At 37.9% G+C, this 18,703-nt stretch overlaps 1 protein-coding gene across 1 annotated transcript; it reads right to left on the reverse strand.

Moving 5' to 3' along the window:
* Positions 1–3,141: 3,141 nt before the first annotated feature.
* On the reverse strand, positions 3,142–17,778 carry RNF32 (ring finger protein 32). The gene is given in 9 exon segments (XM_010007054.1): positions 3,142–3,360; positions 3,811–3,975; positions 8,997–9,105; positions 9,338–9,464; positions 9,902–9,932; positions 11,721–11,863; positions 14,983–15,244; positions 16,132–16,297; positions 17,765–17,778. Coding segments are annotated over 9 exon segments (1,236 nt in total).
* Between the last annotated feature and the right edge of the window lie 925 nt (positions 17,779–18,703).

The raw sequence follows: 18,703 nt of genomic DNA on the forward strand, positions 1-18,703 counted from the left end.
CTCTTCCATTATGAAAATATTAGTATTTATTCATTCATTTGCACTTGTTCTCTTTTTTAACAATAAATGCCATTAAAACAATCCTGTCACTAGAGCGGGTCCTCTAACTAAATTTCCAAGAGCTCATGTAAGTTTTAATTAAGAGAGGGAAATGCTTCAGTAATGGGGTGTGTGTCTGTGCTTTTAATGTTCAGCAAAGAGCCCCCTTCTCAGCAGAGTAATGTGCTGGTGCAGCCCATTCAGGCCCGTGCCCAAAGCAGGGAGTCTGGAGTAGCTGACACACAGTGGAACTGCTCTTTAGGGCAGTAATTTGTAATTTGTAGAGTAAGACCACTGCTCTCCATGTGCCTTGCTGCCTTCCCTGATTGGAGATCCAGAGATGCATCCTTCTGGTGTGTTGTGTAACTCTCTCACGTTTCCATCAGTTAAACTTTGCACTGTGCCGGGTAAGACTCATCATGTGCTTTCTGCACCTTTTGTATTCCATGTGTGAGCACGTTTTGGACCCTCTTCATGGAAAATGATCATTAAACCAGCATGATGACAGTGCCTGTATTGTGAACATGATGGATCTGTTCACAGCTTATGGAGAAGATTAACTGGTCCAGGTCTTTTGGTTGCCACCTAACCATAAGTTTTCCCAGCCTGTCCAAAATCCTTAGAGTCACAAAATCTGTGTAAGTAACTGTCTTCTCCCTGGCCTTATATAACAAAACAAAGTTGAGCCACTTTTTGGTTTTTGAATGTAGGTTTTGAAGTATTTTTGTCCTGTTTAGCCTGATTCCTATTGCTTTAAAAACACGTGGATAGAAAATAAAAATACATTTGAGTCATGGGTTTGAAATCTTAAAGTGTATGAAACACATACTTGGTATACAAAAAATATGGCTGGATTTCCTTTACTTTCTGGTAGAGTTAGGAACTCGGCCCTGTGTTACCTAAACAGAAGATGCATGTTGCTCTTGTCTTCATGAGGCTTTGTTTGTGAAATTCCCACTGAGGTGACAGAATATTCTCTGTTGCCAGCAGCTTCTCACATAGGACCAGCTTCATGGGGGCTTGGGCGATGTGACCATAACAACAGTTCTGCACTAGTGTTTCTGTGGCTGCTGCTGGAGGGCAATTTCTGTGGCAGCAGGGACCTTCTGTCATATACTTTCAGGTTTTTCCTGGCAGTGTAAGAGTCCAATTCACATAAAAAGAGTAAAATGACACAGTGTGTGTTAGCCAGAGAGATGTTGGATGGAATCACCTGTTCCCTCTTGCTTCAACTGGTGCTTCACGCTTTGTAAACTTGGCCATGTTGAGCAACTGATGTTTCTTTCACATGGACACCTCTTGTACCAAGATAAAATATAGCTAGAAAATAATGCCTTTAATGTTACTTTAATCAGAACAATTTTCTTTTGCACACCCTCCCACCAAACACTTCTGGCTTAATTTAGGTTATCCTGAATTATGTTTGGTAATGTTCTCAGGTGTGGATACTTTGCTGTGTTACAAAAGTAAATGAAAATATTTGCTGCCTTAGCCAGGTCCATTTTTTTTTCTTTTTTTTTGTGAAAAGCATTGGTAATGTGTGTTTTATCCTTTGTTTGAAATGTTACACTGAATATTTTGTAGGGAATTTTTTTTACTGTGTTTTCAATAAAGTTGAAGTGTGACTCAGAGCAGAGTTTTAATTTTTATTTTTAAGCAATGAAAAAAAATAATCAGTGGCATTCTAAATGATCCTGCCAGTAGCTGGTGGATAGTTGCATTTTCTCTCTTCTTCCTTCATTCCCTCAATTTAACATACTTTTGAGATTCTCAGATGGCTGAGTTTTTAAACTGCATGAGGTGTGGCATGTGATGGAGATTCCTCTGCATTCAGAGCCCTGTGGTTTAAGACAGATGCACAATTCATTCGAAGCTTCTACTTCAGGCAAGTTGGTTTTGTTTAGAGAAGAGTGTCCCAATTATGTTATGTCTAAGTAATTTTCAATAGCTTAATAGTTTGACAGAAGGGTAATTTCTGTGTATTAAAAACCTGACCACCAGTTTTTCTAAACTATTTAAACAACTTCAGACTTTCCTTTGCATTTCATAGGAGATTTTAGGCTGTTCCTAAAAGTTCAGGAATTGCGTGGCTGGAAAGGAGCTGGAAACGTTGGATCTGTTCAGCTGCAGGGGATCAAACCTACCTCTGTTATTCCTGGAACTTAACCTGCCTGGCAGGGACTGTGATACTTTTTCTGAGCCATCTGTAGGCAGCATGTGCCAGTGTTTAATTGTTCAGGGTTTCCTCAATGTCAGATGTGATTGGCCCTTTCCACTCTTTAACTTTCAAGTTGGTTCTTAAACACCCATAGTCAGACAGGTCTTTCTACTTGCATCAGCTTTTTCCACACCTGAAAGGTTCCATTTCCCTTTTTCTTTGGTAGAAGAAGTGGCCCCAGTTCCTTGTGTAGCTAATTGGTTACTGCCTTTTAATGCAAAATTAATTTTCTTGGTACATTGAAATGTTGCCATTCCATTCTGTTTTAGCTTCTAACTTTTTGCCTTTATGTGCTAATACTTTTCCTGACATTATCTGAGGTGACCTGACTAAGTTTCAGCAAGGCACAGCTCAGAAGTCATAATCATGTACTTCTTTTGAAAGTGGTCAGTACTCCCTGGTTCCATAGGTTCTCTGCACTTCTGAAATGTTCCTGCATCTTTGAGGGCCTCTTTTAACTGGAATTGGTCATTCAAGCAGTAGCAGCAGTCAGGGTTGGAGTTGGTAAATGTTAAAAATGTTCCTTGCTACAACTGCCAGCTGCAGCAGTCGCAGCCCTTGTGAGTGGGAATTTGTGCTGCAACACCTTGGGTGTAAACTACAGGTGAGGGACAAGAGGGGGTAGTGCTGGGTGAACACACAGTGCCTGGAAGTGGAGGAAGGTGGGAGTGACAGAGGGAGGAAGAATAAAAATGCTGGAAGATGAAAGGAGAAACTTGAGTATAAAAGGGAAGTGACAGCTCCTTGACTGTTATTTCTCTAAATACAAGGCAAGTACCATTGTCCATTCAAAATAATTTGTTCTTGGCAGATCTGGCTCTGAAAACACTCCAAAGTTAGACATACACGTGTTGTCAGTCTTGATCTTCATTAGGAGATGTAAGTTACCAACATCTGAGGATTAAAGGACAAATAGATTTCTCTAACAAGGAAAACGTTTCAAATGCTTGAAGACAGGTATGATGAAACAAATGTGAGCAAGAAAGCAGAACAGTTTGTTGTGAAAACTCTTTGCAGTTACCAGGACAGACACAGGCAGGATGAACTGAAGGATTGAGTGGCATGATACAAATAGGACAGTTGGATTTCTCTTGCCAAAATGGCTGAATAAAAACAAACCTGTCTAGGTGAAACCATGGGAGGTAAATATATTGGAAATATGCTTTTTCAAATATTCAGTTTTTATTACTAATATATTTTGAGAAACTATTTACATTTCCATTCTCAGTTTCATCTAAAGCCTTTCTGGGCTCTTCATCTGAATAGAAGAAACTGCTGAGGGAAACTTCTGAACTGTAAAACATTTTAGTATTTCTGATTTGGAACAGATGGACCAAAATTTAGGAAAAAAGAAAACACTCAACTGAGCTGAAAAGACTGTCACACCTCCAAAGAGCATAGAAGAGGTTATATATAATGCAAAACTACTTAAAAAAAAAAAAAAAAAAAAAAAAAAAAAAAAAAAAAAAAAAAAAAAAAAAAAAAAAAAAAAAAAAAAAAAAAAAAAAAAAAAAAAAAAAGGGGGGGTGGGGTGTTCAGGGAAGCCAACTAACCTGAATCTGGATCTTCTCCCAGTCTGTTTCACTTATTAATATTTTTTTCCTTTCCAGTGGTTGAAACACATCTTGACTTGCAGCTCTAGAGGAATCTATCTCAGAAAAAAATTCATCTAGATTGATGTCTTTAGAACTCAACAGTCACTGGCTGAGCTGTTAAACCTGTAAAGAAACTAGACAGCTGTTAGTTTTGGAGTTACCTAGAGGTAGCTCATATATGGATGAATTGTGAGCCATTGGAAAATCAGGCCTGATTAGTTGCATGATCTGTGGAATCTGGTTCCAGTTTGCAGCTGGTGTCCAGTGCTAATTTAGAGGTTAAAAGAATCAGGTCCCCAGAATCCACTGATGGACCATCATCCTTCAGGCAAAACACACGATTTTCACCAAGGAACTTTCCCAAGACAGAGGTACTGTTCTTAACCCATCTGGGTGCAGCACAGAGGGTACAGCTGTGTTAGAGAAAGGAAGTGCAGAACTTAATTCAGCATCAGTTACTTGATGTGAAACCATCAGTGCATCTGCTGTGGCATTAGCCAAAGGCATGGTAAACAGTGACAGGAGACAAATCTTAGGTCTTATCCTTGGTATAAACTTTTATAACCTACTGCCTTAAATATATTTCTGCATCTAAGCGCTCTGGGCATCATAAGTGGAGATGCTTCCATCAGTGCTCAGCAAATACCTACATGCAAGGTATGCTGCTCTTAATCTTCTCGTGGGCAGGCTCACTGTGGCCATGTTCTCTAACTGCTACCACAGTATCTGAGAGTTCTGTAGGGAGTCACTCAGGTCTTAGACTTGTCTTTTGTGACAAATCTGATTCTATCTCTCACAAATGTGCACATCGACCTTCCACAGTACCTGTAAAACAAAACACAAACAAACAAGAAGCCCACCACAGGCCTCCTTCAATATTTGCACTTTGTGTTCTCCCAACAGTCTCAAACCATGATACTGTGGGCTTCCTGAATGAGATATGAAATACTAATATGCTACACTTCAATCAGGTTATGTTGCTAATATTTTAATGTTATGTAGTTAATTAAGCTATGACAGTCCTAGTAGTTTTATTTCAACTGTTGATACCTGGGTTTTAGAACTGAATCTACTTCATATTGCAATTTCAACTGCTTTAAGAGATACTAGTTTTAAATTTGTCTTCAGGAAGAATAGGGTGAGATTACACCTACACCTTACCTAATTCATGGTTTCGGTTCAACACCAAGTAAAGGTCGATCCCTTTAAAAAGGCTTTTGGTCCTTATTTTTATTTGGTCCTTGTTTATATTGGTACACAACTTGAAGAAATATGAACTATTTTTATGAGAAAGCTAGGTGGATGTAACAGAAGGCCACAGCAGCCATTACCATACTTTTGAATAGACTCACAGGACCCAACATATGAGGAAAAAATAACCAACCACAATTTTAACTCTGCCCTTATCCAGTATCTATTTCTGTGAATGTGAGAGCAGCACAGCCAGAATGTGGCCAGTCCCAGGACTTGGCCTGTTTCTGTGAACTACACTATGACTATACAAGATGCTGAGGAAAATCAACCATCAGGGATTACTGGAAGCAGGGGGCAGAGAGGAGCTGGGGCTGCACAGACAGCAAGCAGTGCCCCCCTTGCTGTCAGGGCTGCTTTTTGCTTTTCCCCTCAGCACGGAGAAGCCCTCCATTTCTTCCCTGAGCTTGCACTTGCCTTTTTCTTCCCCATTTCACTAGGTGATCTTGCAAGTCCTCATGAGGCTCATTGAGCAGAAGTTGTAAAAATAGAGGAAAACACTTCTGCTTGAGACAGTGATCTATTAAGTTCCCCTGCTGCTAAGAGACTATCTACTGTATTTTGTGCAGTATGACCTGACCCAACCCATATCCATCAATCAGTAAATAAAGTCTTAAGGTTAGGAAGAAAAAGAAAGTGTAACTGAAATTTAACCTAAAATTCATGCTAACTGGCAAATCAGTGCCTATTATCAATGTGAATAGCAAGGAAATAAGCATTTTGGATAATTTGTTAATGTGTTCTAGGATTTAAATATTAAATCCTGCTGTGTTTTAATGCATAATGATGAATAACCCATTTTTTCTGCAGAACAACTGAAACTGATTAATTTAATTAATTTCTCTGTGTTTTATGTCTGTGCCTTATAACTTAAGCAGAATGGCATAACCTGAGTATTTGAAATACTCTGTCAGTATGGAAAACCACATCAGTCAACTGTAGAGCAGCACAAGACTATGATAAAATAAAAGGATGAAACAAAGCACCAAGGTGAACTTTGTCCACAGGGAAGCCTTTTTAAGTGATCCAATGTCAGCAAATTGCTTCCTAATGTGTTGACTTATGGCAACCCTCAAAAGTAAAATGAAAAGGCTGGAATTTACAGCATATCAATGAATCAGTTGATAAGCTTTTACTGGTTTAATATCCTCCTGGTTTTGCTGCTTGGAGCCACTTCAAGTTAGCAACAGAATGTTTACCATCTCCATGTGATAAAGGAAGTCAAACGACTAAACAAATTCCAGGACCATTATACTGTTTGGTGAGATTTAAATAAAATTGTTGGGAGAAATCTTGTGGAGGAGGCAGGAAGAAACTAAAGTCAACTACATTATTTCACAATGTCTTACCTTGCTTCCTAAACAATGGCAAGATTTCTAGCAAAGCTGGAGATAATGTAATGCATTTTAAAAGATTTAATTGCACCAATAAAAGACTATACCACAATTAAATGACATACAGAAGTGACATTTATAGGTAGGATCAAAGAAATTCACTACTTAACATGCTGAAGCAACACCCTGCTTTCTGTGTATAGTAGTGCTAAGAGTAGCCTACTTTAGTTTCAGTGACCTTTCTTATCTCCTTTGATCTGGATTATTAAAAATTTTAATCATAGCTGTAATAAGGGCTACTGTAGCACTCTGAAACAAGTAATGTGTGTCCTTTGTAGTACTAATATTTCAGACTTTGTTTTTTTATTTTGTGATATTTATTTAAGAGTATGAAACCTGCTGTTTAACCTTTGTGATCCTTCCAGAGGAGGCAGGGTTATTAAACATTTTATTTTTTTTTATTCCAACAGTGATGCTATTTGATTATGCTAATGTTTAGGGAGTGACATTTTAAAAGCACAGCACAAGTTTGAGAGGCAACGTTTATTTTAGAAAAGCCTTTTAGCATCTGGAAATGGATGGCTCCCTGTGAAAAATTTATTTAGTGTTTTCATTAACTGACATTTAAAAGTATTAGAGCAAACAGCAGGAAAACTCATCTACAATTCCCACCTGAAAGTCACTAAGAAAAATTAGCAATTATCCTTTAATCATAATTGGTACTGAATTAATTTAAACCTGTCTAATCCGTGTGAGAAGGCTTTAGAAATTTATTCTTAAGAGCAGGTGAAAGAAGTAGTGTCCATTTTACTCCCTACAAAATCCTGAAGTGTTACATATGGGAACGATTTCCTGATGCTGGGGTCTAAATATGGAAACCATGTGACATGAAGCCTTCCCATGGCTTGTAATCATGTGGTGAAACATGGGCATGCTGTCAGGAGGTTTCTCCCTAAAGCACGTATCTAAGACAGGCCACCTAGAAGGTAGCCCACGGTAGGCAGCTTGTGGCTGCAGCCATCTGAAGTTGGCTGAGAGACATTTTAATAAATGAAACTCAGCTGCAACTTTCAGCATACTTAGAAGCCTTGTTCAGCTTCCCTTTACTGAGACCCTGTTTATAGCTAAGCCTGAGATCTGGAGCCCACAGACAACTGAGAACTGAGAGGCATACGACTGTTTCCCAAGTCTTCCATGCACAAAAATCTGGGTATTTCTGTTGCCTGTTCTCATCGTGCTACTTGAGGACCGTCACAATCCACCCAAGGATTCCCTTCCTCCAAACTTAAGTGTTGGAGCACTTTCAAGTGCAACATTAGCTTTCTTCAGTTACTTCCATACTCATTTTCTCTGTTTCAGCAAAGGGCTTAGCATTGATTACAAAGCTATCAGAGCAACCAGCAAGCTGTCCCAGTGTTAAGGCTGGCAGCAGTATTTCCTTTCTCCGTCCAATGTCACCACACAAGCAGAAGAGTGGTATCAACTTTGTAGCAACAGTCTTCAAGACCATCTTCAGGGTACCAACACTATGATACATAGATGAATAATACAGCAAGAGTGGGGCTTTGCCTCCAAAGCTCTCTAACAGGACACAACCAAGTGAGGGTGAGAACTAATGACAAACATTAACAAGCCTTTTCTGCAAGCACTCTTCTGTTTAACTAAAGCAGTGATTTTTTAAAAAAGCAGATAACTGATTTAAGTATTGGTTTAAACTTACCACTGATTTATCTTGCAGCTTGGGTAACTTTCCTAGTTGCATGCACAAGTTACAGTTAAATGGCTGCCTTGTGTGGCTCCCCTGTTAGCCAGGCTGTCAGGCAGGGAACCTGGCCTGGGAGGTGGCTTCTCCTGCTCCCTAAGAGAGGGTTTGTAATGGCTGAGGATGTGGGACAGCAGTTTTTGTCACTGGAAAGCTGAGCTGGCCATTGCTAAACTGAGGACTTGAAGTTCAGAAGTGAGGATTTGAGCACTGGAAGTTTGCAAAGGAGGACTTGAGAGCTCCATGGCACAGGGACTCTGCAGCAGCTGTGTGCTTAAAGGCAAGCAGGGTCATTGCAAAACGCTTGCACCTAATTTAGCCTCATTTGTATGGGGTCAGGACCCTAACTGATTAGTCTGACTTGCACCTGAACAGAAGTCAGAGAAGGGCAAAGCTATGGAGTGGAAGTATCCAGTTCAGTGGCCAGTGAGGAAACAGTGACAGGATGTTATGACTGTTTATGGACTTGTTTCTCCTGTACCCCTTTCATACAATGCTGTAGGAAAACAGATTCCTGTGACTTATCAAAAAGAGAAGGGAAGTAGAGAGCCTTACTAAAAGCCCCACTGTTGCTGGTCTAGGCAGGCCTTAAAATTTAATATTTCAATTATTTTCCTTCTATTTTGTAAAGAGGATGGAATGAACAGACTAACAAAACAGTCGGGTGCCTCCTGTGCTGCCTGTTTGATATGAATGAGAAGGAATAAGTGAAATGGTCAAGAGCTGATTCAGGAGTTCTGGTTTAAGGGAGCTGAAGCAGACCAAAGATACACACCAATGAAACAAAAGCAACATACCTTTTTCTCAAGGCATTGCTTTCTTAATTTGCTATATTTAGGATTCACTGTTTTTCTCCAGTTTTTATACTATGTTCTGACAATATATCCCCTCCAGGAAGCCTGAATTCTTTAAGACACAATTTCGGTCAAGAAGAGGAAACTCAAATATATGTAATTTTACTATTCATATGAAATGACAATTTTATGGTGTTTGTTTTTTTTTTTTTTTTCTCTAAAAGGTTAAGTTCTGTAGGACATTAATTCTGTCTAATTTCTTCTGAAAGTTTTAACATATTTGGAACATTATTTAGAAAAAAATACTGTCCAGAGACAACACTTGTAGCAGAAATAAGGCTCACCTAACAGCACTTTTTATTTTAAACAAGCCTGCCCCATCATGTACCACTCTGGTCTGATACTGCTCTTTTCTACACACAGGACAAGACATTTTACCTGCAGATTTTTCAAAGGATTTCAGGCATGCCTGAAAAAAAATCACAATTACTTACAATAGATTTGATATCACTGGAACAGATGAAACAGGATAGATTACAGAATGTAAAAAAAGTTTAAACATCAATCCATGAACACTCTACAAGAGTGTTTTTATAATTAAAATGTTAAGAGAATTTTGTAAATCTTCATATTATTGTCATGAATTTCTTGAAGTAAAATACCTTCACTTAGCATACAAATGTATAGCTCAGTTACAAACCATATTTCCCATATGGTTCTAAAAAAGATAATAAAATGGAATTAAGTGCTTCATCATAAAATAACCTTAAATTATATTTCTTACTATAAAACTCTGGAATTGAAATTACTTTTAAGGATAATTACATTTAATTCATTAAGATATTCACTTAAGTAGTTTAATTAAAATACTCACGTGCTTGAATAGTTATATATAAATGTACTCATTCTGTGGAATACACGGGAACATGAAAGCAGCACCTGTTTTTTAAAGGAAAAAAAGAAACCAAAAAATAAACCTGACTTTAAACCACTCTAAAAGCTGAAAAGTAGAATTGCTGACAAGAAAATTCTGTCTGTTTGAAAGGTCATCAGTTTCTTTCTGTTACTACTACAGTCTTTCTGGTGAAAATAAAACCAGTCTTCTATAGAAATTGCTGAATCTATTCCATCTTAAACCAATACATGAATTTTGTGTTGACAACACATGCAGTGGCGGAAAGCAAGAAATGCCAACTGCTACTGACTGGGGGAAAAGATTATAAGGCAAGTACTTCAAATGAAAGCTGATTAATTTTTTTCCCCACAGAGACCTTCAGTTTCAAGAAGTGATACACATCAAATGCAGCATTTCACATTTCACACATACAAAATAACAAAAGAGAAAGCATGTTCACAGGCTACAAGAAAACTTCACCTTTATCTGACCTAAATTCCCACCAAATGCTGATGATCTCCACCCTGACAAAAGATACAGAGTTGGACAAAAAGGGCAGTTGGCTCTTAGAGGAAGGAAAACTGGGAAAGGAGTGAAAACCAGAACAAGTAGTGTGCACTATTGAGCTGGCAAACACAAAAGGATTAATGGCCAGCAGCCAGCTGAGGGGAAAGCTTTCAGATACAGTGGCTTTTTTCCCTTGAGGGAGGAAAGCTGAACGAAACATTGAGGACAAAAAGAATTCCAGAGGCATTTCCCTTTTTGTGCCAAATCCAAAATAACCTTTTTAATGAGTCCTGTCTTTTGCTCTCTTATGTCAAGCTTTAGACTTTCAGTGTAGCCAGCAATTGGCAGAGTGGTCTTTGCCAGATCCATCCCACCTGTCTGGGGACAATTGTACACCTTCAGTTAATGTTGATGTGAAAGGAAGCAGAACTTCTGTACCTAAGGTTGTTAGAAGACCTCGAGTCACATCACAAACCTGGCTGTAAAAAGTCTTGAAGAAAAATCAAAAAGGAGAACAAGCAGGAAAAATACACCCTAAAATGCACTGTGGAAAGAAACTTGCAAGCAACGGAGATAATTCCTCTAATTACCATCATCACCCCTCTGAAGCAGCACTCCTCTTCAATCAGTCACTTGTCCCTTTTGCTTAATATTTTCAAGCTGAGAGATGACAGAATCTAATAAATCATGATGTGTTTATGCTTATGCTACACACACACACACACTGAATAAGGCCATCAAGGTAAAAATGCAAGGATTTCTTCAGGTAACCTAAGGAAGTGACTGGTATTCAGTCTGTCTACTTCCATTTCCCAAATATAAATAACTGTTCACCTAAACTGCAATTAAAAAAACAACTTGTAAGAAAACAAAATACACCTGAAATTGTACTGAGTAAATTAAATTAGTAAATATTAGTAAATAGTAAATATTAGTAAATATTATTAAATTAGTAAATTTTAGTAAATACTAGTAAATATTTACCATTCAGATGAATGAAGGCTAGGATCATATCCAACAGTTTGAATGAAGCAGAAAATAGCCTATACCTGCTTTGCAAGAACTGATAACAAGGCTGATTTCTTTCTCCTTCTAATGTCATCACTTACGATGTTAACAAACACTACCAACCCTTCTCTACCATATCATGCCCCAAATACTTGCCGAGTTGGCCATTCATAGCTGGGTCCAACTATTAAATTCTAAATAGTATCTTACAGTAACAGCTTTCATTCCCCTCTTCCTTCAGCTAATGATTTTTAGCAGTAACTCTGGAAAAACTTTAAAAATATGGTTGTATAGTCCACACAATTATAGAGTTATACACATCCCTGAGGTTGAAGTGCAAATTCTTCCCTGCATGTTGTGCAGGGCTGCATGGAGTCTCCATGCTGGATGAATCTCTGCTTTATTTTTAACCATTCTTCAGCAGTTAGTGGCTCAACAAGGCCTAGTTTCTGAGCCGTAGACAATAACAACAACCAATCACTGAATAAAACCCACTGGCAGATGTGGACAGTGGATTTTCTTCATGTGAAATTAATTGATGATGCCCTTATTTAAAAATTATCAGAAGAAAATTTGAACAAATGAATGCCATGGATGCCATCAGCAGTCATCTACAGAACTGTCTCAGGGGTTGGCTGTTGGGGTGCCTTGGGCACCTCGATGTCTGGACACAAGAATTGCACCTCCACATGGGCAAGAGCTCAGGGCTCTGCCTGCAGGCTCTAGTCTAGAATTCAAACCACTTAATGTCAAGCAGCAAAGCACATACACATGTATTTATGGCATGGTAATTTCAGAATTTAAAATATACACTGTATTAACATAAAATAGTGTTGTCTATCATTTTGGTGCTGTAAAATGCTTTTATCTGGTGCTCTTGACAGTGAAAAATTATCTGAGCTTTAAGAGAAATGTGAAGGATCCTGCAAAGTTTAGACTAAAAACTAGCTTAGAACGTGTTTTGCTTATGCATGAATTGCTGAAATTGGTAGCTGAGTCACAAGGAAGTTTTCCTTCTTTCCTTCTTGGCTATTCAACTCCTGATCAGTGTGTTGCTGCTACAATAGAAGAATCGACTTATAAAATACATTATATGTTTCAGTAAAAACATATGTAAAGCTTCATCTAACACTAATCCTTAAGAGTACCAGTGAATGAATAAGGAAACAAGATCCCATTCTGATAGTCCAATATACAGAGGCAATGGTCTTGAGGGTGAGAAAATCTGGATACACAGGGAGGGAACAAGATAGCAAACCAGTCACAGCATGAAAGACTGTATCACGACACCAGAAATGCCTACGCTTGATTTGCTTCCAAGCCCTGTGGTCAGAGGCTGTTTTAAGGAAGACAATGAGATGGCTTTGTGGAAAGCCTTTTGTATACCCTCAGGGTAAGAAAAAATGCTTATTTAAAACTTTCACAAATGGATGATTAAAGCTGCCACATACGAAGAGATTGGCGGCAAAACCTGACTTCTAAATAACATAAACCAGATGGGATATTTGTGAGGGACAGGTTATACAGGTGTTTAGAAGAAAAGCTTTTATGCAACAGCTGATGAAGGAAAACTGGCAACAGGACACACAAAAAGGGGTATGTGGTTGAAGCAAAAGTCTCTACGAAGATATTCTCAAAGCAGCACTTTGAATAAATACAAGCAGTGAAAGCCTATATTGATCACAGCTCAAGGCATCCAAGAGTTTTCATCCTTATGCATCAAGTTTACAAGCCCAACCCATTTACTGACACACCCATTTACAACCAAGTGAGTTACTTATCCTAAAATGAACATTAACAAAGTGATTACATACATTAACCTTTAAACTACTATTATTTTAGGAGTTAAGTCCCTACTGAGAAAACCTTAATGACAGAGTCCTGCGAGATTCTGTTTGATTACTGACAAACTCAAGAAGAAAAAGTTGCATTAAATTGCATTTTCTAAGTTCTGTCACAGCTGTAAGGTTTAAACCACACAATTCTTATTAAGAAGAGAAAACTTGACACAAACATTTTACAGTAATGTGAGACTATAGGTGAAAATATTAATAAGCAAGCCCCAGAAACAATGGCAATTTCAAAAAAATCTTTCGGCATGTTTTTTGAATCATTTGCACAAGAATTCATATGGGACATTTCAGTCAATGCTGTGATTTAAAGAGAGAATATTTTGTCTTATAATTACAGAGAATATGCTCACACTTAGGCTGCATTTTTTCACCACAACCTTTAGCTTCCTTAATCCCTCAATATTTATATTTGCATTAAGCCCAGTACCTCTCTGCTGTTCTTTCTCCCCACTATCCTCTTTTCTTTCAAATTCCTTTAAAAATGAACCAGGGAAAAAGCCCTCTCATCTTTAGAATTATAACCATGTGAACATAGTAACAATTACCTTGTCTTACCACCTTTGTTCCACCACTTGTTACACTCACTTGTTGAGTATTATGTTAAGTTACCCTCTTAACCTTCAGCTGATTCCAAAAGGCAGACGCCTGTGCTTGTATGGAGCCTCACTGATTTACATGGCTCTCTTTAGAGCTGGGAATACTGTGACAGCTACTGTAGCAAAGGCAACATGATCTTCAGAGAAGCCTGAGGGCATTTTAATGAAAATGAATAAATAAAACAATTATTAATGATAATAAAAGTTTATTATGCTTAAAACTGCCAATTGTGGAGCCAAAAGGTCCATTAAGAAATGTCTAATCAAGAGAACTAAATGGATGGAGACAAGATGTTCATGGCAAGAAGACTGTAGAAACCTTTAGACAAGGAAAATATGAGATTGAAAGTGATAGGCAGGAAGCAGATTTGGACTCCTGGTTTGTGAAGATGTTCCCTGGCTTTATTTTTTTAAGCAATATTGTCTGTTGCTGATGTACAACTGTATTATTATAATACTATTTAAAAGTGATTTTTCTCACCAGGCATCATTCCAAGCCCTCACATCTGTGACTTTTATCTTGTTGCATGTTCGCTTCTAAATTTGAAAAAGTTATTTAACTACAGGTGTTAATTCTTCCCAGGTTTAGCCCCAGGATCATTGTAAAAACAAACCTTTTTAACTTTGAGTAAAGGTGGGTTTATATTAACAAAGAATACATTTAATGCAGCACTAGTAAATGTATTTTTACTGAGTAAGAAGTAAAACAAGCCATTTCAAATAGAGTTTAAAAAATCTTAATACTAAAACATTTCCCCAAATAAATAAAAGATCAAAATCACTGGTGTTTGGTTAAGAATATAAGGTAAAGAAAGTTATGTCAGCCAATACACAAAACATACTAAATTTTTTTCCATCTCTTAGTGAAGAATTCTCCTTCAAGATGCACTAGTTTCTTCATTTTTACCTTAATTGTCTCAATAATAATATGTTTAAATACATTTCAGATATGAAAAGACACACTCAAGCCAGTGACGGTAATTCCCTTGCCTGACAAATTTTAAAATTAAATTTTTACACTGCTTAGCATTACATCATCTTATTGAACAGAAAGCTTAGCTTCCTCAATTTAGTTCATTTTAAATAAAACAAAAAAAATCACGAATCAGAATATACTGTTTTACCTAATATTAGCAGTGGAGGGCTTGGGATCAAGAACAAGGACTCCTTTCCTGCACCTTCCTTTTTTTTGTGGTGAGTGCTCTTTTCTCTTAGTCCAGTATCTACTACTGCTCTGACCATTTCTTTGTTCACACGTTTGTAAATGTTCTTCGTACTTCTTGACTTAAAAGTATCTGCTAATGAAAGATCCTGGAGTTGATGACTGTGCACTACGTGATCCTGGAAAGCAACTGCAGAAATTGCTGCTGTCTCTGGTTTGGAGGTGCGGCACTAATAAGAAATAAAAAAACCCAAACTTGAATAACTATTGTTATAAATTACTTATAAACATGTATGCTATTCTAAATTAAAAGAAATTCTCCTCTTAGACAATATTTTTGACTTGTCAAAGGCTTTTATGCACATGCAACTCCTGTACTGGAAGCCTAACATACAATTACCATAATATGAAATTTAAGATTGATGTTTCTGACACATCCTAGTTTTAACTTATAAAAAAAGCAAATCTTTATCATTTATATTAAATAAAATAGCAGTAATTTAGAAGTTTTAATTACTGAGCCTATAATTATTATTGACTCATTATGGACTATAAAAGTTTGGCATGCCCAAACACACTTTTACTTCAATATAACTAAAAACAAACCCAAAGGCTAACCTTGCCTTCCAGAACACTGAAGATAAACAAGAATATATTATTTTTGTACAGAGAATGGGCTTATCTATCTATTCTTGCATTTCCCCCTACCCTCCTGCCTTATTTTAAAAGATTTGAAATCCCACCTTGTAAAAATCAGAAACTTTAGCTGATTTTATAAGGTGTGTGGCTCTAGAAACAGACATGTACAAGAACCTGAATAACATTTCTCAGCCAGAACAGCCTCATCAATAGCAGAAGAGAAACCTAGGGTTTCACTGGGTTTCTCCTAGGCCTGCCATGGAAGACAGCTTCACACCTGTTCCAGGCACAGAAGTTAACTCTGGATCCATAAACCACCACGGGTGCCTCTCACCTGTCAGGCTCATCTCGTCTGACAGCAGCGTATGAACTGTCCTGCCAGATGAGTTTGTTGTAGACCAGGAAGCTTGTGATACATAGATCAAGGATGACACCAGCAACCTCCTCTGGGGCTGAAGCTGCTCCACCACCATCTCACCACCCCCATAGCTAAGGCAGGAGAACCTGTGGCCGAGAGGAGGCTGGCAGGGCTGGAGGTGACACCCCTCAGGTGCGTGGCCCGTTGGTAGTGACGTGGTGGCGGCTTGAAATCTCCAGGGTAGTCACATCGCTGCTGTTCTGTGTGACCTGTGTTTGCTGCAGTCCTGTAAATAGACATAAAAAGAGAACAGATCAGTGGTATCCATATGGATCAAACTGAAGAACACCTCATTGTCCCACCTTTGGCTGTGACAAAAAGCTGGTAAATCACGGATGCTGTTAGTGTTGAGCACCAGCTCCTTCAGGGACTTCCCAGGCTTCAGAGTGGCTTCCTGAGAAGCACTGCCCTCATTTTAATAACCACTCATGTTTCTTGAAGATCCAGAGCTGTGCAAAGGTACTTTTAGCCCCTATTAGGAGTGCAGCCTTCTTCTGTTCATTTTCCTGGTTATTCTCACTTGGTGGCCCCTTAACTCCCAAGTGGAGCACAGGTACAGACACCTCGAGTCCAAGTGTGCCATTTCTTTAATCTTTTGGGTTTAAATAGTGGCCAGAGTACTTCTCAGCTGCTGCTGACTTGAGATTTTAATTTTCTCGTGGAACTGACATTTTCCAAGGAAAAACAGTGAGGCTGTCCTGAGAATAATCCTGCAAGCAGCATATAAATGGAGTGATTAAGGCACTGGATGCTATAATTGCAAGTAATTACTTCAAAGTCAAAGCTGCAAATGAGAATACCTCTGTGTACTGTGAGGGAATAGGTGAAAAGCAACTGAAGTGGCTATTTTCAATCACTTTGTTGTTTCTAAAGATAGGGAGAAAAAGATAAAATAATGGTTTTTAAAATGAACTTGCAAGTTAGCCTGACACCAATCCTGACCCAGCAATACCATGAATAGATATGTTGCAATATAAACTTTTAAAGATTTTTAGTAATTTTAATTAGCAAATGAAGTACAAAACTTTATTTTCTCCTATCTAAAATTTAAATGAAAGTGTAAACACTCTAATATTTACCAAAATAGACTCATCGATGAGCAGAAAAATTGTTAGTATGCATCCATCTGACTACAAAGATACTGAAAAACACCTCTCTCATACCTATTTTGGTTTCACTGCTTTAGTGTTGCATTACTTTTTTTTTTTTTTCTTTCTTTCTTTTGTCTTTAGGAATCCTTAACTAAGTTTCTCAAAGTTGCTAATAAGCTTCTTTTAACATAATGTTTGCTGTCTCTTCTGTTTCTGTCATACCTCATTAAGGTGATCCTATACACATGTATGCTTAATTAAGGCTTTTCATTAAAATAAGCCTTTAATCCAGAGGTGCTGGGCCTTAATTGAAACTCAGAGAAGATTAGTGTCGTCTCTTATTTTGGTTTTCACTTTTACTGTACTTCCTACTGCTTCTAAATGAAAATGTCTGTATTAGCCTTAGCTGATACGTGGGCAGGAAGAAATTAAAATTCATACTGTAGTCTTCTGGAGAGTAACATGCCTCAGTAATTGCCATTTCTTATTAACTGCCACCTTTTACCAGGACTGTCCACTTCAAATGCAATAGGTTGCTTTAAACACTCCAAGGACATTACCATAATGAACACACTGCCTGTTTTGAAGGTGACTAATAATACCTGTTTTTATCCATGTGCATAATTTAAAAATTTTAGTTGTATGATTAAATGGTGCTGAAATCAGGAATCTCTCAAGAATGGTTGTTTTACAGAATTGTTTCCTCAAGTTAGGAGCATTTGTCTGAGGTCCTGCCTGGTGTACTGAGTTTTAGAGCCTTTTTGAAGGGGTAAAACAGATTCAACAGCTTCTGCTCTTCTAGAACAAAATGCATTAACCAAAGAGCCAATCCATTTTCTTCTTGTAGGGCTGCAACCAAGCACAGTGCTGCTAATTAGCAGAGGCAGGTGCTGCCATCAATGGCAGAAGAGTAACTTTTCAAGAAGAGCTGATAAATTCTGTGGGTTGAATAAATATAACACAGAAGCAATGCTAGGGCAAGGGTCTGGAACAAACTTTCTAGTATAGCAACTGTAATGAGTTTCACTGAAACTGTGTCTTCATTCCATGATATTTTCTAATATGTTTTTGCACTTTGTCGTGTCAGAGGAGTGTAATGAAAATATTAATATGTTTGAAAGGAACGTAGTACTTTTGTGGACGTTACTTCAACATGATCAACATTTGAAGGTGGTTTTCACAGAATATGTTATAAAAATGTACATTGATGTGCTAAGTAAAGCTTGTGCTGTAATCAGCAAGAATGTTGAGTGCTGTACCTTTTGTAAGCTTAACCTTTGGTAAGTTTATCCATGTAGGGGTGTGCTGGAGCATTGTTACAGTGATGTTGGGTTGTGTTATTGTCTCCAAACCAAGCTCTAGGGTGTGGACAGTGAATAAGATGGGTAAAGGCCTTTGCATGTGTAAAGATATGGATTATTTTTTTCCACTGGAAAGGACGTTTGTACTGCTGAAAGTGTACAAACCAATTATTCCAAGAATCAAGTGCAGTGCTGTCATAAATGAGGAGACTCTGAATGCATTAGTGAGGAATTCCAGCT

The sequence above is a fragment of the Chaetura pelagica genome, unplaced genomic scaffold (genome assembly GCF_000747805.2).
Source record: "Chaetura pelagica isolate M959 unplaced genomic scaffold, ChaPel_1.0 scaffold17, whole genome shotgun sequence".
NCBI classification, from domain to species: Eukaryota; Metazoa; Chordata; class Aves; order Apodiformes; family Apodidae; genus Chaetura; species Chaetura pelagica.